The sequence below is a fragment of the Manis javanica genome, chromosome 13 (genome assembly GCF_040802235.1).
Source record: "Manis javanica isolate MJ-LG chromosome 13, MJ_LKY, whole genome shotgun sequence".
Lineage (NCBI taxonomy): Eukaryota > Metazoa > Chordata > Mammalia > Pholidota > Manidae > Manis > Manis javanica.
In genome coordinates, this window is record NC_133168.1 from 30,805,222 (window position 1) to 30,832,073 (window position 26,852).

Consider the following 26,852-nt stretch of genomic DNA (forward strand, 5'->3'; position numbering starts at 1 on the left):
TCAAATAATAACTACCTTAATTACTAAGGCAGAGGAAACACAATATTACCTCCACACATTTGGAAAATTCTACACTGACACATGAATCCATCCATATGAAAGGAGTGTGAAAAAATATTAAAGACTTCCAAATTAGTTTTGGCTAAGGTACTGTACAATCAATGGAGTGTGACCTGCTGTTCTCACATTCCTGCCTGTATCAACAATTTTACCCTAACAGGCATTGTAGGAAAGCAAATGGATGTGTTTGCTTTGTTTGAAGATGTTTATAAAATCAGTTAGAAAACAATGTGGGCTTCTCAGTGAAAGGCAGTCCTCACAATTTATTGTCTCTAACAGTTTGGCTAAAATCAGTCCAGTGAAATTACATTTCTTTGGTCTTAACTCTTTATTTTCCCAGTTCTTATTCTTTAGTCTACTTAAAAAAAAACCCTGTAAATTAAGAGTCCCGAAGATGAACAAACCCTCATGTCCGTTTCTTTGAAGACGCTCCCCCTGGAGCCCCACGGCTTCAAGGCCTACAACATCTGCCGGTTCATCTGGAATTGTCTGCCTTGAGCTAATGTCCTGCTTTTTCAAACAGATGATATTTTCTAATTGGAGGGATTACCATAATTACTAGTAGACATAGAGGATGTCTGGCCAACCCCAAAATAAATAAATGAACTCTGTGCAAATGGACCCAGGGAATGAGTGTGGCCATTGGTCTCAGTGGAGGGGGACTTAGAGACAGTAGCAGCCATTGAGGGTCCTTTTTTGCTTCTCACCAGCATTAATTGTATTTGTCTTAGGATAAAGCCTATTTTGGGTTAGGGAAATGAAAACACTGTGCCTTTCTTAGTCCATATGAACAACCACAGCGCCCTCTCCCAGTGGAAGGGAAGCCCTTGCTCTTCTAAAACCTCATGGAACCTGAAGAAAAACAGACTCAGCACGGTTTGTTTGCTTACCTCCCTCAGGCATTATTTTCCTGCTTTCTCATGTGGCTATTGTAACTGGAAATCCAAATCCTGGTCTATAGGCTCAAGTAGAAGATCTTTCAAAGTGTAATTTGGATTTCATACTAGGTGCCTTTCTGAGCTCAAATAAAAATCCTGACCCTTTAATTTTTATAGAAAGTGGCAGTATGAATTTAAAAAACTGGTAAAGGCAATGGGCAGTTGAGTTTTGATAAGATATTTGATTAGTATTTGAAATTAACTAAGTCAATAATAAGGCCATATTAAAAGGCTAGAACTTTATAAGATCCAGACAAATTTGTACTGTTCTGTGACAATAGTCTCTTTCCCAACCCCCTTTTTGTAGCCAATATTCCCCCCAGGGTATTAAAGAAGTAGAACTATGGTCATTACAGAGAAAGCAAAAACTATTGTCTCGCACCCTTCCTAACTCCTCCACACTTCCATATGATGTTCTTATCGGTGGTATATTTTTGCTTTAGTGTTAGTTTTCAGCCACAAGTCTATACTTCAGTTTTCATATCTGTGAATATGTACCTAACTGCAGAGCACATTCCCTAAGACCTTCAATTGCTCTTTTGAACCTGGACCTGCTCACCCACAGAGTAAAAACATGGGTGGAGATAGTATTTCTTGGTGCCTATGACAACTGATTCCTCTTTTAATACAGGATGCTCATTACCCAATTGGCAAGTTTCTGCTCAATTATTTGAAAAAGTTAACACCTTCAGAAGAGCTTCCTGATCAATCAAAATACTGGATAATCTGGCTCAAAAGGTATGAGCTCATTTGCTTTAGGAGACTCAAAATGCTGCTGTACTTTGACCATTTTGATGGAGATGGGACTTTTTGACTATTTTATTCACTGCTGTGATCAGAGACTAGTATATATGCCGGCACATAATAAGAGCTTGATAAATATTTGTTGGTTTTATTTTCAGTCTATAGAATGGTCTTCCAAAAGTCTCATATCTCAAAACATAATTTAGGTAAGAAAGTCTTGTCATATGAATGGAGCAAAAAGTATAAAACTCGGACAATACAATTTAGAAAGAAACATTAGGGATTGCCTTTCTAATTCATCTGTTAGTTTCTAAGGCAGCTGCAGTTCAAAGCTTATAAACCTGTTTTAAGCCAATGATGCTACATAGCATCGTTGTGTATATCAGAGAATAAATGATACCTATTATTAGAAAGTTGGAGGTAAATATATTTAACAAAAGAACTCTATCACGGCCAGAGAAAGTCATGCAGCACACCTCATCAGATATGGTTAAACTAATGTTTGAGAGCAGAATATTAATGAATAATTAAAGAATATACTTCTATGAGACCAAGGGAGCTCATAAATCAGGACACACTTGAGTGAAAAATAACAGAACATTCAATGTTTGAGTTTTCGATGCTCACTTTTGGCACCACCAATTTTCACACATTATTGGACATGAAAAATCACAAAACAAGGGTTGAGGCAATTTAATGGTTCCTAAAGAAAGATGAGGCTGTAAAACATCTTACTTCTTCACTGACTGTCCAACTCACCAGAGATTTGAACAAATTACAAGCTCTTAGGTGAAATGTTGACGGTTATTGGTGATCAATTAAGAAAAAAAATTTGGGGGAGATTTGGTTGTCACCTTTTCTCTTCTCTTTGCAGTAAAAGAAAGTGGTGTGTGTGTGTGTGTGTGTGTGTGTGTGGCGGGGGAGCAGATAGCAGGTCTTTTTGAAGTTATTTTATATACATTACTTAATTTAGTCTTTACAACATCTGTCAACAAAATATTACATCCAAACACTTAAAATAGTGTCTGACACAGAGTAAACAAAATATAAGTGCTAGAAAAATAGAAATATGCATTCAATAAAGCCAACATCTACTGTACACCTTTCTATGTGTAGGGCATCAACCCTACACACATCGCATCCCAATCCAACCCTATGGTGCAGATCCTTATACTAACTCAAGAAAAAACTGAGATCTAGAGATGGTACAGGAATCAATGAATAAGTCCAAGATCTGGATCTAGAATCCTTGACCCCAAATTCCATGAAAAGCGAGATGTGGAGAGAAAATACCTTGTCTGAGATCACACAGCTATTATGTTCCAAAGCAGGAATATGAAGTTAGGTTCATTCCTCTTTCCACTTGTAGTTTAATAACAAGTATATACAGTTGATCCCTTGAACAATACAAGTTGTGGGCGCACTTACATGAAGATTCTTTTCAATAAGTACTGTGAAGTACTACTGTAAATGTATTTTCTGTTCCTTTTAATTTTCTTAATAATACTTTTCTAGTTTTATTGTAAGAATACAGTATATAATACATATAGCATACAAAATATGTGTTAATCAACTGTTTATATTGTTGTTAAGGCTTCTGATCAACAGTAGGCTATTAATAGTTAAGTTTTGGGGGATTTGAAAGTTATACACAGATTTTTTACTTCATGGTAGGGGATGTGGGGGTGGCGGTTGTGTCAGTTTTCTTGGAAATCTATGAGTTGAACAGCCTAAAGTATGTATTGTGTTATCTGTGTTCTAATTCTGACTGAAAAGTCTAGTTGGCTGCCACAGGTAGGGAAATGCCCTCTGTGAGGGTCAGAAGAAATACTACTATTGAAAATACTGGATTATAATGAGTCTGCTGGCATTACCAACAGTGAAAAAAAAAAGGAGAATCTCTCTAGGTCAAGGGGTAGCCAAGAAAAGATGAGACTAGCCTTGCTTATAAAATTTGGGAGACTTCATTGACCTTATGATGCACCCTAATATTTAGGGAACAGAGTCATCGCCTACTGCAAGAGTTCCCTAAAAGTATATTTAGGCTAGAGACCTTTCCTATATCTTTCCCAGTTTCATCTCAACTTAAGGTACTCAGTTTTGACGGTAGAAAAACCTTAGAACTCTGGAATAAATAAAGGGATAAGCAATAGAAGAGACTATCTTCCTTCGGGACTTACTTGGCTAGGTGGGGCAGGGGACAGGGGCACGGCTGGCAGAACCGGGGTGCTCCCCTGATGGAATCTCCAATATAACCATCCTGACATTTCTCACAGTGCTCTCCTGTTGTATTCTTCTGGCAGTGCTATGAGACAAAAGAAAGGAAAATTGACAAGGACATAAAAGAAATTTTATACACAGCAAATATGAGAAAAGAGCTATACTTCAAGCAAAGAGGTTTTAAGCCTGACAGAACAGGTGGTATGGCCAGTACTGGTCAGCATGAAGGAGCCATGCTGGCCCCAGTCAACGTTAGAAAATATGCACAGTGGAGGATGACCTCATCCTGGACTCCAGTGTGTATGCTAGAGCTTAGGGGTGCTTTTCATAGTTTCTGTGAAGAGAGGATTATTCATCAGTTATTCATTTCAGTTCAGAATGATAATCAAAATGACCAAACTATGGATGTTTTAGAAGCATCAGTGTATGGACTTGGAATGAATATGAAATGAAAAATAAAATCCCTCTGGTGCTTACCCATGACAATGAAAACAATTTAAGGGTTTATGGGCTTGGAAGAACAAAATGTGTCAGATTGAAGCATAAATGGAGTAGGAGGTAGATAACTAATATTCTACAAATGGATTGGTATCTTGAATAGTGACATACAAGAAATAGTAAGCAGGATTACTTGTATGATTTTTTTCATTTGTGATAAGTATAACTGGACGAAAAGCACAGAACAAGCTGATTGTTCTGCCCGTAATGCCTGGTGACCTTTTAAGGTCCGTACCAGGCTTTGAAACCTCCAGGAATTTCTCCCTGACGCTCCCTTCCTTCCACTACCCACATTAGTGTTTGCTCCCAGCTTCCCAGCTCCTCTCCTACATTGTGCCTTCAGCATCTGTATGCCATCAAGTTGACTGCAGCATGTGCTCAGCAGTGATGAGCTGGGTGTTAGTTTCTTCTATGAGAGCCAATGATACTAGTATTCTGATAGTTTTCTGCAACTGTCCTGGACTGAGGTACACAAGAATGGATTACTGCTATGATATTTTCAACTTTACATTCACTGGTAGGATAACAATTGAATAGGGTTTTCAGTGAAAAATTATTCTCTTAGAATTAGCATGCCACTGAAGAGGCACCCTCCTGTTTGAAAAATCCCCATAGAAACATCCACACACAAGAGGTCCAACACACACAGATTTTTCAAACAGGGCTCTTAGATGGAACCTAGAGAAATGTAAGATGGAGCAGTAGTAATATGAACTCTGAGCTATTTATTTTTGTGTTCTATATTGAGGTTCAAAATAAAGTAATAGTGATGTCCTGTTCTAAATATTTTACATGGATTAACTAACTTAATTCTCATAATAATTCTAAGGTAACTTACTTTCCTGCCCCCATTTTACATATGAAAAGAAGGCAGCACAGAGAGGTTAAGTAAATTACCCAATGTCACACACGTCTGTGTGTCAAAAGTGCAGTTCAAACTGAGGTACTCCGGCTCCAGAGGCTAGGCTGTTAATCCCATATTATACTGCTTCTCCAATGTGTTAGAGAAAATGCCTTTCCAAAGGAGTCATACAATGACTGCATTAGAAAGGGTCAGACTATTCTACTAAGAGTTGGAGCTTCAAATGAAGTATAATATATACTAGTCAAAAGGAAGGAGTCCTAATGTGGGTAACAAGCTATCATAGTTGAACACACTTTGGGCATTTGAGCAACTATTATGTATGGACAATCTTTGGTCCCTGACTGGAATTATGCAAGCAGAATAGAATTTAGAGGCTAGTTCAGACTTCTGGCAGATCAATGAGAAACTGAAAAATAAAGTATGATGTACAGACAACAGGGTGTTAACATATCGCCCTCATGGTTCTTAATATTGAGTCTAGTGTTAAGTTAGCTTTCACTAAATATTTGTTGGAAAAAAATGAAGGAAAGAGTAGGAAAGGGTGAAACAGTGAATTAGTGTCTGGAGCAAATAAAGGAAATTAACATGCACCCAAAGCCAGCTCCAAACTGGTGACGATCTCCTCCCAGGAAAAACCAGTGAACCTTGCCCAACTACCAGGGATCTAAGCCATAAGCAATCTGGCAAGGCTGCTCAGATACTGAGGTCAAATTTGTCTGAGTCCTTATTGAACAGATGAGAGCCATCTGTGCAGAAAAAAACAGGCCTGTTGTAAGATGTTAGGCTATTCTTGGTGCTTGAAGCGCCTATTAGGCTGCAAAAATGAGCTAATGCCAATTCTGTCCCCAGTTCTATCAATGGACACTCTGGATTGTTTGTCAGGGCTCTCATTCTGCCATGGCAGCCACAGCGCAGCAACTACCTTGCAGGCAAAGCCCCAACCTCTACATGCTCAGAGTGCAAATACTTACTTTCCTCACCTGCCTTCTTTAACAGGATTTGTTACGAAATTTCCTAAAAGGCACTGATGCATATCTGGGAGGTTAGCAGAGATAGTGCTGGAGATAGGGAAAAAGGTCCTTAGCTCTTCTGATTTCTAGTTGGTCAACTTGAACAAGTCACTTGACCTTTCTGGGTCTCTATTTCCTACTGTGAAATGACAGTATAGATATGGCCTGTAAGGTTTTTCTGGCTCTGAAAATCTTTTACTCTGAGATTGCAAATATACTCAATGCCCTGACAGTTAAAAGACAGGGAGGAAAAATGGCAACAATAATTAACTATGTTATTGGGGACAAAGAATTTATTTTTTAATAAGCTGACTCCACCTAAAAATAAAAAGGGCATTCTGAATCTTTGGCCAGTGATTAAGAAAGCTACATCTAGACAATTGATTGCAGATGAGAGTTAGCAATGACTTTTGGGCACCAGCTGGGTCTCCTTCATATGAGAAATGATGCCTCTGGACTACTTGGCCACAGCACCAGCATAATGTGGGAAGAATCTGAGTTTGTCTAAGTATGTCCAGGCATATCAAAACTATTTTCATAACAATACTGAGATTTTATTTCTCTTTTGCACTTTCATTGCACTTTCGAGTATGTAAGGTGGGCTTTCCTGAGGCTACATGACATGGAACTATCACTACAGATTGCTGCAGGGTCAGATATGGGGTCCAATTGCCTTTTATTAAGCCAGAAAGGAAATATATTTTTAATTTGCAAAACATGTGTATATTTTATAAAACTTTGTTTATCTTAACATGAAATGGGTTTATTATGATTATTTTCAAATAAATCAATAAGAAAGTACTATTAAAAATTCAGTTTTAAATTTCAATTGCAGCACATACAGATAGATATACACAATCTCTTTGGTAGCCTGAATAATTGTTATGATTGTTAAGGGTTCATGTGACCAGCAAGTTTGAGCACCCCTGGTCTGTGCTGCTTGGACTTCAGCCTGCACCCTAGTGCCCTGGGACTTTGTGAAAATGCAGATTCTGATTCAGAACCTCTGGAGTAGTGCCTGAGCATTGCTTTTCTAATAAGCTCCCAAGTATGGCCAGTGCTGCTGGTCTAGACTATACTCTGAGAAGCAAGAGTCTAGAGAGAAACACCTAGTATAGGCAACAGTGTTTGCCCATTAGTCCCTGAGTCTCTTAGCATAACAAGAAAGTACATTTTATTGCACTAAAGAGTGACCCAAGTGTCTTGTGATTTATAAAATGAAAGGTTTTTGCATTTAAATTGTTATTTTATTAACCAACCATTAATTCACTTAACAAACCTGGATTAAGCTGATAATAATGACAATGAGCTGTGACTGTAACTAAAATGAAGAGACCAGGTTGTTTGTCATTTTGTCATTATGTATCATTTTATGAAGAAGGCCTGGTTCCTGCCTTTGAGTAACTCACAGACTTGTGAAGGAAACAGAGAAACTAACAATAATACAGTGTGCTGGGTGCTAAGGTATGGGTTAAGATATGAAAGACTGAGGTATGTGTAAAATACATACCTGCTATGAGACAAAGAGGAGGGAAAGGTTCAAACTCTTCCTGAGAAAGTTGGAGAAGGCTCAATGGAGGTGGTGACATTCGAAGTTGGCCTTGGAGGAGAGGCAAGAAACCCCAGGTAGAGAGCAGGGGAACACAAGTTCAGACAGAGCATTAAAGTACAGAGTTAGTTTGGGTGGCTCAGGGGGATGGATGCCTTGATCAGGTTGTGTTTTTGAAAGATGACTCCATTGCTAGGAGGGAGACAGATCAGGAGAAGGACAGTCTGGAGCAGGGCATGAGTAGCTGGGAAGCCATGGTAGCAGTCATAGAAGGAGGCTGTGGGTGTGAATTAAGGCAGAGTGGCAGCACAGTAGACAGGAGGCTTTCTCTTAGGTTGAACTGGCAAGATTTGGTGTCCAATTGAATGTTGCGGGAGAGGAGAAGGAAATTGATGAACCATGTTAGCATGGGGGTTTGGCAGAATGGGCTGGCATTCACGGGAGTGAGAAATATAAGAGGAGGAACACATTCAGGGTTGGGAGAAGAAGCCAAACAATGCGTAGAGAATATATTTGCATTTGGTGCCCATCATAATCTTGCATTAAGGGGCCTCTCCTCAGTTGTCCATCCTTAAATTTCTTTTGACAAGTAATTTTCTGACTTTGTTTCAAAATTTTAGCATGGAACAAAATCCTGTCACTATTCACAAGTTTTGGGGGTTTTCCAAGTTTGCAATAGATTGGAAAATTGTCAAAAATTTAATATAAGGGTTTTACACTTGATATAGATACCAATTTTTACAGTTGCAAGTAAAACAGGCAAAAGAAGTCTCTGTAACTCAATTTCTTCTTGCTTTTTGGAAAAACTTAATGCGGATTTATTGATCACACATGATTAGTCTTACATGGACTTTCATTGGTTAATTTCTGCCTTACACACTTATTAAACGAGAGTTTGAAAATCATGAGAAAAATGCTAGCGTCTGCAGAAATTAGAGATGAAATTATCTTTGCTTTCCTGAGTGAGGTTTTGATAAGGCTTTGAGAGTAATAAAAAATTCATCAGCCTTCAATACATTGGATTACTTCACTTTCCTCATTGTGCTTAGGATGGGGTAGATGTCCATCTGAATATCAATATCTTTTTAGTTATAAAATTATTACAGGCTGTTGTAGAAAATTTGGGCAGGTATGCTGAAAAGAAGAAAACCAAAATCCATCTGTGTTTCTACCATGCTGGCACAGATCCTGAAATCTTTTTCATTTTTTATTTGATGACCACTGAGCAGATGCAGATTTCACTATGGGTTTCTAAAGCTCTCCTGGTCCTCGTACCTTGAGCTTTATCACATCAGTCATGTCCACCGGCATTTCCAAGGAGGTACTTTGTCCCTACAGCCCTTCAGCCCTCACAGTAGAAGCCACTTAACCCAGAATCTAGAATATTGTCTGGCACATAGGTGGTGTTCAACTTATTTGTTAAAAGGATAAATGAAATCAACAGATAAACCAATCCTTAGTCAAAAGAACCCGAGGAACCTGTGCCAGTGGTGAACTTCAAGTCAGAGTTATCTTACTCTAGTTCTGGTCAGTGGGATCCTGGCTTTCTCTCAATAATAAAGTACTAGTTCTTTAGATGATAACTGGCCTTAGTCATGGCTTCTTCTGGGTTCTCTGTACCTAGCCTCTAGACCTGGGACAAAATATGGGTTATCAGTGATCAGGCATTCCTACTGCCAGACATCTGCCTGCTTCTACCTGTTTCTTCCCCTTGATCCCTTTCTCATGTCTCTTTCTGGAGCTTCTCTAGAAGAGTCTGCCATGACTATCAGAGTTGCCTGGCCTTTGGGACCTTGCCTAGCTGATTCAGCCAAGACCCTTGCCTAATGCCTTCCAGTTCTGATAAAATGCAAGGTGGCCCTTTGGAAAGACACCCAATACATATTGGATTTCATTAGTCAAGTCACTTTTCACACAGTCACCTTTCTGCATTTAAAGAGGTAGTGTTTTCCTTGTGAAGAAATTGCTAAGCTTTGTTTCTATATGTAAAACAGTAGTATAAATTTGTCTACTCTCTCTATTTTGTTACTAAATGGCTTAGTTCTTTAAAATCAGTCTGTAAAATATAAGGTAAAACTGAAATTGTGTGTTGAAATGAAGGAAGAGTTTAGAAACAATTAGGGTAGGACAAGGCAGAGGCACTATAAGCCTTCAAAGTAAAAGCAAACAAAAACAAAATGAGATTTAAAAAGGCCTTTTATTTTTGTTTGCTTATGGAAAATGGGAGAAATTAGGCCAAACTGTAGGAACTGATTGAAACTTGTGTCCACATTAAACCGCAAGGAAGTGTTCTTGTGGAGCTGCTGCTTCTTTGCTGACTCCCTGAGAACCAAGAAAGAGCTGGGCCTGTGGGCAGGAGCTAAGAAACTTGCCCTGCTTGACCAGTAGGCTGAAGGAGAGATGCCAAAGGAAACAGAAAAATATAAGTTTGATTCTAGTGTGACACCACAGATAATACATTTACCAACTAAGTGACAAGATATTCTTTCTAATTTGGCAAACCGCTTTTGCTCCCTCACTTACATTTAATTAAATACAAATTGTATCGTTTTTTGGCCTTTCTAAATTAAATGATAAGAATATAGCTATAAATATTTGACTTTAGGGGAAAAGACTGTGAGTGATTTTCACTTTGAATTTCACATACAATATATATAAGTATTATTGTTCTTTTTATGTTTTATTATTTCTTTTACATTGAGCATGTATTTCTTTCATCAGGGAAATAAAAGTATTTCCCTCTGGGTAGAATGGGTTGTGGGAACCACCATTAAAATGACTAAGATGGCTATTTCTTTCTTTTTTTAAATGTCTCTATTGGAATAAATTAATTGCAGGAAGATTGGCAACTTCTCTGAATGTGTATATATAAGTTTACATCCTATACTACCCCTAAACTTTTATTAGAACCTCATATGCCCCAGGAAGTGTGAAGGAATCATGTGATAACTATCCCCCTCAGAAGCTCAAGGCTAGAGCAGAGACAATGTCATTTTAAGGAAGAGTTTTTATCATAGCTCTCCCTAGGAGCTGGCAGGAGGGACTTTGCTCCCTTTTAATTTATTCCAGTCTCCATCTTACTGACTGTCTGATTAACAGGAGTTCATGGGCTTGCCAGTCCCAATTGTCTGTTATTGTAATAAAATAAACCAGATAACAAAGAGTCTTTAATTGTTCAAATGATCAGAGATGTACATTATTAGCTCCAGTGCATCCATGAGATTTTCTTTTCAAATTTTATTGGGTTTAAAATAACAGAAAACTGGAAATGGAAGCCTTAGCAGGGGTTAGACTTTGGCAGCTGTGTGTGCCCACACGGCTACAGAGGATATCCTGGATGTAACAGTCATTCAGGATGGGCGAGGGGAACACACAAACACCAGGACACATACTGCAAAGAGATAGCAATGTTTAGTGTTTGCCACTTAATTCTGTCTGTCCCTAGAAAAATGACAACTGCTGGGTTTAAAATAAATGAAAGCATTCTAATTTGCATCTTACTGTAATGCATGAGTAAAATAATACCTTCATGTGCACTCCTTGGAGACCACATATAATCTAAATTATCTACTTAATGGGGACAATTATACTAATTTTGAGGTAAATAATTAAGTATTTTTATAGTTTATGCAAAACTACTCTTTCAATTTTGAAAGCCTCTTTTACCTCCTGCTAACTTGAAGAATCTTATTTTCCTGCTATGTAGTACAGCTCATGAAGGAAAACGTGATCTTAGGACATAAGTCTTAAAAATGCCTCCCATGACTTATACAGAAGTCACTTCTGGTAAACATTTCGATACCCATTTTCACTAAGTTTTCAGTTCTTTCAGTGAAAATGGGAAATAGGTAGCAAGTATATTTTTGCTCCAAGTCTTCTCAGCCTTTATCAGTTTTCACTGAAGAATAATATATTGGAGAATTCATTTCAGTTAAGTCTTCAGGCGGCTGAACACACAATCACAAAGAGCACAAGGCCAAATCTTATTTTTTGTTATTAGCTATTTGCTTGAAACCTAATTATTTAAACAAGTTGTGATCTATAGACCTGTCTTAAGTTATGAAATAGGCTATGAAACAACTGTTTTATTCTTCTGGTTTATGTGGAGTAAAACCAGACATAAGGCACACTACACCATCACAGAAGGATTTGGATGGATGATTTCCTCCTCCATGTTTTTTTTTTTGCAGTCCTATCACCATTGGCCTGCAGCAGGAAACCAGAACCGAGGATGGGGAGGAACTTACCTTCAGGAGCACATGCACATTCAGAAGTGTACGTAGTGGCTACCTACTGTCAGAGGCAGTTTATATGAGGTGTTTATAGGAAAAGTGAAAGGTAAAGCAAGAGCTAATTAGCTCCTTCCTAGATAACTCAAATGTCTAGGAGGAGTATTTTGTCCCCACCCAAGATGCAAAGGCCCCAGGGAAATAAAGTGGAAAGTGACAGATGCTCCTGACCTACCACACAGAATCCAGAGCCGTCCAAGCACTCGTCAGAATTACCATGACAGTTGCAGGGCAAACATTCTCCTGACTGGGCGAGAAAGAATGCAGTGCCACATTTCTGGAACAGATACAACAGAAGTATTTTCATTATGGAAAAGATAATTTTGGTCAGTGTTTTCTGAGACAAATAAGAAGAGATGATTAACTGTCTAAATATTTCTTTATAAAACATGCTAAAATGAACTATTTATACTACCATTAAGTGATTCATTCCCGATATTCTTTGTTTTTCTCCCTCTTATTTCACTTTTCAGGATAATGGTAACACCTTTAACACTGTCCCATTACTGCAAGGAAGAATAAGATTTTAGGTAATAGTAAAGGAGAAAGAAATATTCTAATGTTTTCCTACAAAACCAAACAAAACCATGACTATTAGGATGAGGAATTGCATCATGCTCCCTATAAAGACTTATGATTTCAGAAATTATTAGCTATAGCATAACAATTTAGAGATGTGTCTTTCATAAACTTGGGCTTTTAAAAAAGTTCTCTTTTCACATCCTAAATTTTAAAAAGAAGGGTAAGGAAGTTAATGAGTTCTTATGCTCATCAGGGCCTGTGTGTACGCCATTCACATATTTAATTTATCCTCATTAGTCTGGGATGAACACATTATTTTCCCTCATTCTAGTGATGATATAATCAGGCCTAGAGGTGCTCAGCGGACTGTTGTGATGTCAAGCCCTCACACAGTGCACCAGTTGACCTGCACAATGACGAATGCTCTTCCCAAATGTCAGTAGTACTCCAAGTGAGAAACTTGGAGATTGTTTCTAGTTCATGGGATTTGGTTTATGAATATGCATTTTATGTTTCCCTGGAATGTCTCAATGATGCAAGACAGAAATGTAGGCCTGGAAGTCCACTCCCTGCCCATCAGACAGATTTACATAATTCCAGACAGATAAGAATCTGGGTTGTTTTCACAAACTTAGAGTAGATTTCACATCCCCACAACTGACTCATTGTAGTCTTAGATACCAGGAAATTTTTCATTGTATCTGGCACAAAAGTCCTTCTGACTACTATGCAAACTCATTTCCTCTTACTTTTTCTCCATGAAGAAAGAATCACTAGACACCATTCACAGTATAAAAACAACATTTTAGCTTTTGGATCCTAAACCTGAAATCTAATATATTCCACTTGGAGGAAGTCTAATAGAGAATAATGAAATTTACTCATGAAAAAAAGGCAAAGAAATTTCAACTTTCTAAGTGACAAAAAGTAAGGCTGAGAGGGCACCAATTATATATAATTTACAAAGGAGTTTATGTTGTAGTTGATAAAAGCCTTTTTCTCAGTTTTCTCTAGGGGAAAAAAGAGAGAGAAAGGTGCTATTAGTGTAGCTGGAAGCATTAATTTAGATAATCTATTTCACATGTTTTTCACTCTTCTTTCAAAATATATTTTAAAATATTTATTTCAAAATAACAATGTATCCTAATCATAAAACAGAATTGATATGATGACCCATGAATGTGTTGAACCCTGAAGTTTGACACTTGGGGGTTTTAACTATAAAAGAAATGAGCAAGAGTAGCAAGGGAACTAGAATTAGTTATCTTATAGCTTCCAATACAGTAGTTTCCAAGATCTGACTATATTGTAGACATCCGAGGCACTTCTGATTAGGTAGTTCTAATAGTGAAGCCAAAGAATATGTATTTTTTATAAAATAATTTTGTATTTTAAAATTTTATTTATTTTAACCAATTAATTCTAACCCCCCACCTCTTCTGAGATAATTGACATATAAGATTGTTTAAGTTTAAAATGTATAAATATTGATCTGATAAAAGTATATATTATAAAATGATTATTACCATAGCATTAGCTAACATGGTCATCATGTCACATAATTATCACTTCTTTTTTGTGGTCAGAACATTTAAGATTTACTCTTTTAGCAATTTTCAAGTATATGCAGTATTAGTTACTATAATCTTGGTGCTGTACATTAGATAACCAGAACTTGTTAATCTTACAAGTGGAAGTTTGTACCCTTTGACCATCAACTACAGATAATAAGGATCTTCCTCTGGCCCAAGAAATCAATTTTCAGTAAAAGTGTTTTAAATTGATATTAGTTCAAGTCTTTTAGGCATTTCTGCAGCTCTTTCTTCTGAAGAAGGCAAAGAAAAGTAAGATTGTCTCTGAATAAATGCATGATTTTGAGTATGACAATTGTTAATCCCCTATGTCCCTGAGACCCTGGCTAAATCAAGAGACTCATTTTATGAAAACAAAAATGAAATCATCACAACACAGAAAAACACCAAAAAGCCCAACAAAAGTTTTATGAATTCTGTACTTTAGAATAGCTTTAAATTTACAGAAAAATCATGAAGGATCTGTATTTTTTAAGAGCCCCTGAAGATTCCGATCTATGATGAGGTTTGGAAGGACTTCTTCAACGCATCTTTCACAGTGCCTAGTACATGCTAATTGCTCAATTAATGCTTGTGCTTTGAATGGTTTGGACCAGGAAAGGAAATCAGAGGCATATGTGCTGCTGGAAACCACTGGTTTATACTGCTAATCCACCACTGCTCTCTGATTGGGCTGTATTTGGTCTCCAGTCTTTCTCAGCACAGTCCAGGCAGCACTGCCTAGGCTGGATTGTATGCAGGATGAAATCTTTATGTCATGCCAAGTTTAGGAGACTTCATTCTGAGAGTCTGTCACCACTCACTCGCCCACTCCCCAGGCTGAGGCTCAGCCCTCGTGTGAAGGGCAACTTGGTTGCAGACCCTCACTCTGTGGGAGATGGGGAGAAAAAGGGAGGCAGGGATAGGGTTGTATGGAGTAGACATTAGGTCCCCTGCTGAGGGCAAGCGAGGTAGACACCTGGATGACTTTTCTGCTGGGCTTTGTACACCTGGAAGGATTATATTTCCTAATACATCTATCCCAAAAGGAGGCATCATGTTTTCAAATTCACATAAAGGCACCACGTAGGCTAATGGGAGCCCTGGGCATGGGGAGCTTTGATGCCATTACTAGAGCACCTGCACTGCATACCTTGGACCCCTTGTGTTGTAGGACTTTAGAGGATCCCTTGAAATGGTAAATTGTTAAGTGGTTCGAGAGAAGTTTGAGTATCCTCAAGTAAGAGCTGTTTAATGTTGTTTCTTTCATATAGAAACATTTTGTCATGGCTCCAGAAAGTTCTGTTAATTTTTATCTAAATTTCTTCTTGAAACTCTAGAGGAACTGTTAAAATTACCTTTGTTATAATATTAAAAGGGAGATATTTTCAAGAATGAAAGGAGAGCTATTGTTTAGTTTTTACTCCTGGTTAACAAACTCTTGCTTTAGTAATGTTACGATCTGTGTTATTTAGAGTCCTGTGAAAGCTGGATGGTTTTCCCACAGAGGAAGTAGTGTCTACCTTCTTTCTTTTGGAATATTCTCCAAAATTTACTAAACAGAGATGGTATTTATGTATATATGTGTGGTGCCTGAGCAAGAGAAGTCTTACAATCAATTTTCAGATGCCACACTTGCATCTTGTCCACATGAGAAACTGATCCACAGCAGACTGCAGCATAAACACACAGGTGGCTGATTTTAGAGAGCTTTCTGAGGATTTGTACCTTGTGGGATGGTGCCATGGCCTTTAAAAAAATTAATAATAATAACAAGGATAAGAATGATGATGATGATGATAATTATGATATTGTTACCATTTATTAAGGGCCTTTATACCAATTATTATGGTAAGTGCATCATCCATATTGTGGTATTTGCTCTTCATAGCAATGCTGTGAATTAGGTATAACTCTCCACATTTTAGAAATGAACAAACTGAGAGTCAGAGGACATAAGAAATGTATCCAGTGTCACGCAGCTTTGTAAGAGGTTTAGACTGATCCAAACTCTAACATGTTCCTTCTCTAACATGCTGCCCCTCATAAACAAATATAGATAAAAAGGCTTTTAAAGTTATTTAATTGAACCTTTAATTAACTGAATATAAATATTTGCCGTGTTAAGTCACTTTTTTCATCATGTTGTATAGTTCTCTCATTTTATCCCACAATTGCCCTATAAGGTAGGTTCTGCTACCTTCATTTTTCAGATGAGTCCTGTGGCTTACAGGATTTGTTATCCAGACCAAGTAATGCAGATAAAAATAGTGCACCCAGGATTTAGAGCCTTTTTTGACTCCCAAGTTTGAGCTCTTAACCATCTCGTGTACCATTATTATATATTAACCAAATCCCTCTTTGGACCCTTAGGCTATTTCAAAATTTTTGCTGTCATAAATAATCCAAAGTGGGCTGAAATGGATATAAAAATGTGAAATCTCTCCATTATAACCCAGAAAAAAAATCTTAAAAATAAATACATACTTAAAAAATATGGATTTTATTAATATATGAAAACTGTTGAGTGGGAATATTTACTTCTTAAGCAATTTATTTTGGTTAAATTATTATTTGGTGACTAATTACTTTCCACTAAATCATTTGTAAACCTTTTAAGCTTTCTATTATTAAGTCATTCTATCATTACAGCTAGCCTCTTGCTCTCACACTAAGATTGCACTAATCAATAACATTTATTTCTGCCTTTGAAGAATAAAAGTCAAAATTACCGTTTGGTTACTTTGTTCTGAACAGTGTGATGTCCGGCTTGGGGTAAAACTCAAGGTATGTATACTTGATTAATTGTACATTTATAGGAATAAGAACTAGTTGGAACTTTAGAAGTAATTTAGGATGGTGTTACCACATGACATTTAGACTTAAAAAGGAACTGGGAGAGGCGGAGCCAGGATGGCGGCATGAGTAGAGCAGTGGAAATCTCCCAAAAACACGTAGAGCTATGAAAATATAACAAAGAAAAATCTTCCTAAAATAGAGACCACAGGACACAGGACAACATCCAGACCACATCCACACCTGCAAGAACCCAGCGCCTTGCGAAGGGGGTAAGATACAAGCCCCGGCCCGGCGGGACCCGAGCGCCCCTCCCCCCGGCTCCCGGTGGGTGGAAAGAAACCGGAGCGGTTTTCTTTTTGGCGAGTGCTTTTTGGAAGCCTTAAAGGGATGGGCCCCCATTGCTAGGGAGGCAGGGTGGAGGGACCGGTGAGCAGGTGCCTGGGACCGGTGCCTGAGGACAAAGAATATCCTGCGTTTCTCCCTGCGGGACCGGCGGACGGGTGCCTGAGACCGGCGCCTGAGGACGGAGGAAATCGCGCGTTTTTCCCCCTTTTTTTTCTCTTTTTGGCGAGCGATTTTTGGAAGCCTTAAAGGGACAGGGACCCCGGTGCTAGGGAGGCAGGGTGGCGGGACTGGTGAGCGGGTGCCTGGGACTGGTGCCTGAGGACAAAGAATAGCCCACATTTTTCCCTGCGGGACCGGTGGGCGGGTGCCTGAGACCAGCACTTGAGGACAGAGGAAATCGCGCGTTTTACCCCCTTTTTTTCTCTCTTTTTGGCGAGTGCTTTTTGGAAGCCTAAAAGGGACAGGGACCCCGGTGCTAGGGAGGCAGGGTGGCGGGACTGGTGAGCGGGTGCCTGGGACCGACACCTGAGGACAAAGAATATCCCGCGTTTTTCCCTGTGGGACCGGTGGGTGGGTGCCTGAGACCGGCACCTGAGGACGGAGGAAATCACGTGTTTTTTCCCCTTTTTTTCTCTCTTTTTGGCGAGTGCTTTTTGGAAGCATTAAAGGGACAGGGACCCCGGTGCTAGGGAGGCAGGGCGGCGGGACTGGTGAGCGGGTGCCTGGGACCAGCGCCTGAGGACAAAGAATATCGAGAGTTCCTTCCCTGCGGGACCGGTGGGTGGGTGCTTTTTGGAAGCCTTGAAAGGACAGGGACCCTGGTGCTAGGGAGACAGGGCAGCAGGACCAGTGAGTGGGTGCCTGGGACCGGCACATGAGGACAAAAAAAAAAAAAAAAAAAATCGCGTGCTTTTTACTTTTTTTTTTTTCTTTCTGTTCCCTCTCTCATTGTTGCTGTTGTTGTTTTGGTTTGGAGAGTGCTTTTTGGAAGTCTTAAAGGGGCAGGACAGGTCACTTAGACCAGAGGCAGGGAATCTGGGGATCTCTGGGCACTCTAACCCCCTGGGCAGTAGGGAGCACAGAGGCCCCTTATGGAGATAAATAGCCTCCCGGCTGCTCCCCCTCCAACGGGGCTCCACCATTTTGGAGGAACAGCCCCAGCCAGGCCAAGCCCACAGCAACAGCAGAGATAAACCCCAAAGCAACTGGGCAGGAAGCAGAAGCCCTGTCTGTGCACAGCTGCCCAGCACAAGCCACTAGAGGTCGCTATTCTCCCAGGAAAAGGCTACAAACCAACAAGAAGGGAAGCTCTTCCAGCGGTCACTTGTACCAGATCTGCAAACTATCTCTATCACCATGAAAAGGCAAAACTACAGGCAGACAAAGATCAGAGACAACACCTGAGAGGGAGACAGACCTAACTAGTCCTCCTGAAAAAGAATTCAAAATAAAAATCATGAACATTCTGACAGAGATGCAGAGAAAAATGCAAGAGCAATGGGATGAGATGCAGAGAAAAATGCAAGAGCAGTGGGGTGAGATGCAGAGAAAAATGCAAGAGCAGTGGGATGAAGTCCGGAAGGAGATCACAGATGTCAGGAAAGAGATCACAGAAGTGAAACAATCCCTGGAAGGATCTATAAGCAGAATGGATAAGATGCAAGAGGCCATTGAAGGAATAGAAGCCAGAGAACAGGAACGTATAGAAGCTGACATAGAGAGAGATAAAAGGATCTCCAGGAATGAAACAACACTAAGAGAAATATGTGACCAATACAAAAGGAATAACATTCGTATTATAGGGATACCAGAAGAGGAAGAAAGAGGAAAAGGGATAGAAAGTGTCTTTGAAGAAATAATTGCTGAAAACTTCCCCAAACTGGGGGAGGAAATAATCGAACAGACCATGGAATTACACAGAACCCCCAACAGAAAGGATCCAAGGAGGACAACACCAAGACACATAGTAATTAAAATGGCAAGGATCAAGGACAAGGAAAGAGTTTTAAAGGCAGCTAGAGAGAAAAAGGTCACCTATAAAGGAAAACCAATCAGGCTAACATCAGACTTCTCAACAGAAACCCTACAGGCCAGAAGAGAATGGCATGATTTACTTAATGCAATGAAACAGAAGGGCCTTGAACCAAGGATACTGTATCCAGCACGACTATCATTTAAATATGATGGTGGGATTAAACAATTCTCAGACAAGCAAAAGCTGAGGGAATTTGCTTCCCACAAACCACCTCTACAGGGCATCCTACAGGGACTGCTCTAGATGGGAGCACCCCTAAAAAGAGCACAGAACAAAACACACAACATATTAAGAATGGAGGAGGAGGAATAAGAAGGGAGAGAAGAAAAGAATCTCCAGACAGTGTATATAACAGCTCAATAAGCGAGCTAAGTTAGGCAGTAGGATACTAAAGAAGCTAACCTTGAACCTTTGGTAACCACGAATCTAAAGCCTGCAATGGCAATAAGTACATATCTCTCAATAGTCACCCTAAATGTAAATGGACTTAATGCACCAATCAAAAGACATAGAGTAATAGAATGGATAAAAAAGCAAGACCCATCTATATGCTGCTTACAAGAAACTCACCTTAAACCCAAAGACAAGCATAGACTAAAAGTCAAGGGATGGAAAAACATATTTCAGGCAAACAACAGTGAGAAGAAAGCAGGGGTTGCAGTACTAATATCAGACAAAATAGACTTCAAAACAAAGAAACTAACAAGAGATAAAGAAGGCCACTACATAATGATAAAGGGCTCAGTCCAACAAGAGGATATAACCATTCTAAATATATATGCACCCAACACAGGAGCACCAGCATATGTGAAGCAAATACTAACAGAACTAAAGAGGGAAATAGACTGCAATGCATTCATTGTAGGAGACTTCAACACACCACTCACCCCAAAGGATAGATCCACCGGGCAGAAAATAAGTAAAGACACACAGGCACTGAACAGCACACTAGAAGAGATGGACCTAATAGACATCTATAGAACTCTACATCCAAAAGCAACAGGATATACATTCTTCTCAAGTGCACATGGAACATTCTCCAGAATAGACCACATACTAGCTCACAAAAAGAGCCCCAGTAAATTCCAAAATATTCAAATTCTACCAACCAATTTCTCAGACCACAAAGGTATGAAAGTAGAAATAAATTCTACAAAGAAAACAAAAAGGCTCACAAACACATGGAGGCTTAACAACATGCTACTAAATAATCAATGGATCAATGAACAAATCAAAATAGAGATCAAGGAATATATAGAAACAAATGACAACAACAACACTAAGCCCCAACTTCTGTGGGATGCAGCGAAAGCAGTCTTAAGAGGAAAGTATATAGCAATCCAGGCACACTTGAAGAAGGAAGAACAATCCCAAATGAATAGTCTAACATCACAATAATTAAAACTGGAAAAAGAAGAACAAAGGAGGCCTAAAGTCAGCAGAAGGAGGGACATAATAAAGATCAGAGAAGAAATAAACAAAATTGAGAAGAATAAAACAATAGCAAAAATCAACGAAACCAAGAGCTGGTTCTTTGAGAAAATAAACAAAATAGATAAGCCTCTAGCCCAACTTATTAAGAGAAAAAGAGAGTCAACACAAATCAACATAATCAGAATTGAGAATGGAAAAATCACGACAGACTCCACAGAAATACAAAGAATTATTAAAGACTACTATGAAAACCTATACGCCAACAAGCTGGAAAACCTAGAAGAAATGGACAACTTCCTAGAAAAATACAACCTCCCAAGACTGACCAAGGAAGAAACACAAAAGTTAAACAAACCAATTACAAGCAAAGAAATTGAAACAGTAATCAAAAAACTACCCAAGAACAAAACCCCGGGGCCGGACGGATTTACCTCGGAATTTTATCAGACACACAGAGAAGACATAATACCCATTCTCCTTAAAGTGTTCCACAAAATAGAAGAAGAGGGAATACTCCCAAACTCATTCTATGAGGCCAACATCACCCTAATACCAAAACCAGGCAAAAACCTCACCAAAAAAGAAAATTACAGACCAATATCCCTGATGAATGTAGATGCAAAAATACTCAATAAAATATTAGCAAACAGAATTCAACAGTATATCAAAAGGATCATACACCATGACCAAGTGGGGTTCATCCCAGGAATGCAAGGATGGTACAACATTTGAAAATCCATCAACATCATCCACCACATCAACAAAAAGAAAGACAAAAACCACATGATCCATCTCCATAGATGCTGAAAAAGCATTTGACAAAATTCAAAATCCATTCATGATAAAAACTCTCAGCAAAATGGGAATAGAGGGCAAGTACCTCAACATAATAAAGGCCATATATGATGAACCCACAGCCAGCATTATACTGAACAGCGAGAAGCTGAAAGCATTTCCACTGAGATCAGGAACCAGACAGGGATGCCCACTCTCCCCACTGTTATTTAACATAGTACTGGAGGTCCTAGCCATGGCAATCAGACAAAACAAAGAAATACAAGGAATCCAGATTGGTAAAGAAGAAGTTAAACTGTCACTATTTGCAGATGATATGATACTGTACATAAAAAACCCTAAAGACTCCACTCCAAAACTACTAGAACTGATATCGGAATACAGCAAAGTTGCAGGATACAAAATTAACACACAGAAATCTGTAGCTTTCCTATACACTAACAACGAATCAATAGAAAGAGAAATCAGGAAAACAATTCCATTCACCATTGCATCAAAAAGAATAAAATACCTAGAAATAAACCTAACCAAAGAAGTGAAAGACTTATACTCTGAAAACTACAAGTCACTCTTAAGAGAAATTAAAGGGGACACTAATAAATGGAAACTCATCCCATGCTCATGGCTAGGAAGAATTAATATCGTCAAAATGGCCATCCTGCCCAAAGCAATATACAGATTTGATGCAATCCCTCTCAAATTACCAGCAACATTCTTCAATGAATTGGAACAAATAATTCAAAAATTCATATGGAAACACCAAAGACCCCGAATAGCCAAAGCAATCCTGAAAAAGAAGAATAAAGTAGGGGGGATCTCACTCCCCAACTTCAAGCTCTACTACAAAGCCATAGTAATCAAGACATTTTGGTACTGGCACAAGAACAGAGCCACAGACCAGTGGAACAGATTAGAGACCCCAGAAATTAACCCAAACATATATGGTCAATTAATATTTGATAAAGGAGCCATGGACATACAATGGCAAAATGACAGTCTCTTCAACAGATGGTGCTGGCAAAACTGGACAGCTACATGTACGAGAATGAAACTGGATCATTGTCTGACCCCGTATACAAAGGTAAACTCAAAATGGATCAAAGACCTGAATGTAAGTCATGAAACCATTAAACTCTTGGAAAAAAACATAGGCAAAAACCTCTTAGACATAAACATGAGTGATCTCTTCTTGAACATATCTCCCCGGGCAAGGAAAACAACAGCAAAAATGAGCAAGTGGGACTACATTAAGCTGAAAAGCTTCTGTACAGCAAAAGACACCATCAATAGAACAAAAAGGAACCCTACAGTATGGGAGAATATATTTGAAAATGACAGATACGATAAAGGCTTGACGTCCAGAATATATAAAGAGCTCACACTCCTCAACAAACAAAAAACAAATAACCCAATTAAAAAATGGGCAGAGGAACTGAACAGACAGTTCTCCAAAAAAGAAATACAGATGGCCAAGAGACACATGAAAAGATGCTCCACATCGCTAATTATCAGAGAAATGCAAATTAAAACTACAATGAGGTATCACCTCACACCAGTAAGGATAGCTGCCATCCAAAAGACAAACAACAACAAATGTTGGCGAGGCTGTGGAGAAAGGGGAACCCTCCTACACTGCTGGTGGGAATGTAAATTAGTTCAACCATTGTGGAAAGCAGTATGGAGGTGCATCAAAATGCTCAAAACAGACCTACCATTTGACCCAGGAATTCCACTCCTAGGAATTTACCCTAAGAACGCAGCAATCAAGTTTGAGAAAGACAGATGCACTCCTATGTTTATCGCAGCACTATTTACAATAGCCAAGAATTGGAAGCAACCTAAATGTCCATTGGTAGATGAATGGATAAAGAAGATGTGGTACATATACACAATGGAATACTACTCAGCCATAAGAAGTGGAAAAATCCAACCATTTGCAGCAACATGGATGGAGCTGGAGAGTATTATGCTCAGTGAAATAAGCCAAGCGGAGAAAGAGAAATACCAAATGATTTCACTCATCTGAGGAGTATAGGAACAAAGGAAAAACTGAAGGAACAAAACAGCAGTAGAATTACAGAACCCAAAAATGGACTAACAGGTACCAAAGGGAAAGGAACTGGGGAGGATGGGTGGGCAGGGAGGGATAAGTGGGGGGAAGAAGAAGGGGGTATTAAGATTAGCATGCATTGGGGGGAGGGAGAAAGGGGAGGGTGGGCTGCACAACACAGAGAGGACAAGTAGTGACTCTACAACATTTTGCTAAGCTGATGGACAGTAACCGTAATGTGGTTGTTAGGGGGGACCTGATATAGGGGAGAGCATAGTAAACATAGTATTCTTCATGTAAGTGTAGATTAAAAATTAAAAAAAAAAAAAGAAAGAAAGAAAGAAAAGGGGGATTACTCCTTAACATGATAAAACTATAGGTAAATCAAAGATCAACGCATGCTTTAAATATCCTTAATGTTGATCACTTAAAGCGTGTCAGATGATCAGCTACGGAGGTACTCTTTTCTGATAATATTCCTTTCTCTTAATTAAAAAAAAAAAAAAGCAGTTACTGTGTGCTGACCTCCAATGAGTTCTGCACAGTGGTATAGAGGGCATGTCAAAGTGTGGGCAAAGGGTCTGTTTGTTTCTACGCAGAAGATCAAGGCCTAGCTTGGATACCCAGAAAATGAACTAAGATACGATATGAGGAGGAGCTTCCGGTATCAGCACTCTCTGGAGGACTTGTGCCAGAGGATGATCATCAAAAAACCTCCACAGGGATCCGGACGATGCTGCGGTTGTGGCTGCATCCAGCCCACCATCTCCTGGACTTGCCATAAGAATGAGGAGGGAGATGTCTAGGCTGGCATGTGCATACAGTGAGACAACGAATTTGACCGGATCTGTACTGTTGGAACTCAACCAGGAGTTGGGAGGGGTGTAAGTTGTAGCACTCCAAAATCTCATGACTATAGACTATCTATGGTTAAAAGAACATATGGGATGTGAACAGATCCCAGAAATGGGCTGCTTTAATTTGTCTGATGGTTCAAGTACAGTTGGACAATATCCATCATATCATAGATAAATTTTCACAAATGCCTAGGGTGCCTAAATGGTTTTCTTGGCTTCACTGGAGATGGATGGTAATTATAGATTTGCTTTGTTTATGTCACAATATTCCTATTATGTTAATATGTGTGTGCAAATTAGTTAGTAGTTTAAAACCTATACATACTTAAGGTACTCTACAAGAAGATATGTCAAAGAAATAATCAATCCTCCCATGTTTCCTTCATATGCTACATCTATAGCTTTTCTTCTTCCTTCTTAATTACAACCCTTAAATAGAATTCGTGCCTCATATCGAATTTACCGAGTATCATAATTCCTCCAGGTGGTAAAGATACCTCGAGACAAGTGCTGGGCATAGAAGCCACAGGGCATAAATCTGCAAAGAAGTAAAAAGCTAACCTTTGCAAACAACATGGCTTCTCTTTCACTTACCAACTTTACATTTCCCTGTATGGCCCTGGAAGATGACTGGTTAGCCAGAGACGGGTAAGATTCCTCAAGGGAGGAACAACCTAAGACAGGCACAGTCGCAGGGGGGCCATCAGGTGAGAATTTGGGGATCAACAGAGGTGAGGCTCAGAACCTCACCCCCCCTGCTTTGAGAGAAATCTTCTGCATCCGTGGATGTCTTGCTGCCCTTGTCTAGCCTGGATTAATACTTAGTCCATAGGCACACACCTGATCATCTGATCATCTACATTTGCCTTCTTACAGCACTAAACTAAGTTTTCTACCTTTATCTTGCATCTACCTACCACTTCAGCATTTTATTAAAAATAAAAATAATAATAATAATAGGAGAAATGTGGGATCAACATATAAATCAAGTACAAAAATCAAACGAATATTCATATTTGACCTGATTGTTTATAGGTCATATTGCATGATCAAAACTGAAAGTTTCTGTGATGAATGCCCTTGTACTGTTCACCATGTAAGAATTTATTCACTATGTAAGAATTCGTTCACCATGTAAGAACTTGTTCATCATGCTGCAGAAGATTGGAGACTGACGAGAATTAGGCTTGAGATGGATTAATGATTGTACATTGAGCGTTGACCCCCCTATACTGAATTTTATTGTTGTTAACAACCATTTGATCAATAAATATGAGAGATGCCCTCTGGAAAAAAAAAAAAAAAAAAAAAGGAACTGGGAATGACAGAATATGTTGGTATCATGGCAGAGACATTATTTCCACAGGTCCCATATAATCACAATATGAATTGTTTCATAAGATACTATTATAGTGAAGTAAGACTGTTTCTTAACAAAAAGGGTGACATTTATATAGCTGATTGATCATTTTTATGCTAATTGAAGATGTCCCCTTTAGGACCTAGACTTAGACAAACAATACTGCCATCACACAGAACATTTTTGAACTTTTTGAAATTCTTGAACAGTGCTGCAATATAGTCCAGTGTGCATCCTTTGTGTGCAGCACGCCTATCAAAGTGACTTGGAGTTAGTAAATAAAGTGAGTACAAAGAAAAGCAATAACATTTTAGGTTTAAAACTTTCACGAAAATCTCACCATGTTTTCCAAATACTGTCACAAAGGGGCTAATTAATTGGCCACAAGATACAACTTTTGCATAGAGGCTGAATTTCCAAGCCCTTCCAAATTTCTGTTGAAAGCCTGGTTGACTAAATAATTTAAATACTCTACTAGCATTCTTTAGGAATCTAGGTCGCCAATCACCTATTAAACTAACAATGGCAAAAATCAATTGGATTTAGGAGTCTGAAGTTGTCATGTGAGGAGGTGAGACACATCTTGAGATCTCTAAGGAGGTACTTATGTCCCAAAGAGAATCAGACCCTAAGGCCAGCTCCAACAAATGACAATAAATTAATTATCATAAAATTGCATTTCAAACAGCATACTCTGTATCCCTGGTGCCTATTCTAATAGGATTTGATCTGTAATTGGAATAGATATTTGAATTGCATCTTCAACCAAGGATTTACAACCATTTTATAAACATCGACTCATGTTACTTTCTGAATTAGGCTTCTAGAATTTTAATTTGTTAACTTTGTTTTAATTTATTGAGGCTCAATGTGGAAAGCATTAAAAACAAAACAGAAAAATCTCTCCAAAT

At 38.8% G+C, this 26,852-nt stretch overlaps 1 protein-coding gene across 3 annotated transcripts in view; it reads right to left on the minus strand.

The window, feature by feature from the left end:
* Positions 1 to 26,852, minus strand: part of LAMA4 (laminin subunit alpha 4) — a 211,375-nt gene that overhangs the window by 147,623 nt on the left and 36,900 nt on the right. For 2 of the 3 annotated variants that reach the window (XM_073219430.1, XM_073219429.1), the window contains exons 2-3: positions 12,349 to 12,450; positions 3,923 to 4,047 (exon numbers count right to left, since the gene is read on the minus strand). In XM_073219430.1, the coding sequence (XP_073075531.1) occupies positions 3,923 to 4,047; positions 12,349 to 12,450 (227 nt within the window). The remainder of the gene's footprint in view (positions 1 to 3,922; positions 4,048 to 12,348; positions 12,451 to 26,852) is intronic. The other variant, XM_073219431.1, reaches the window with a different exon arrangement.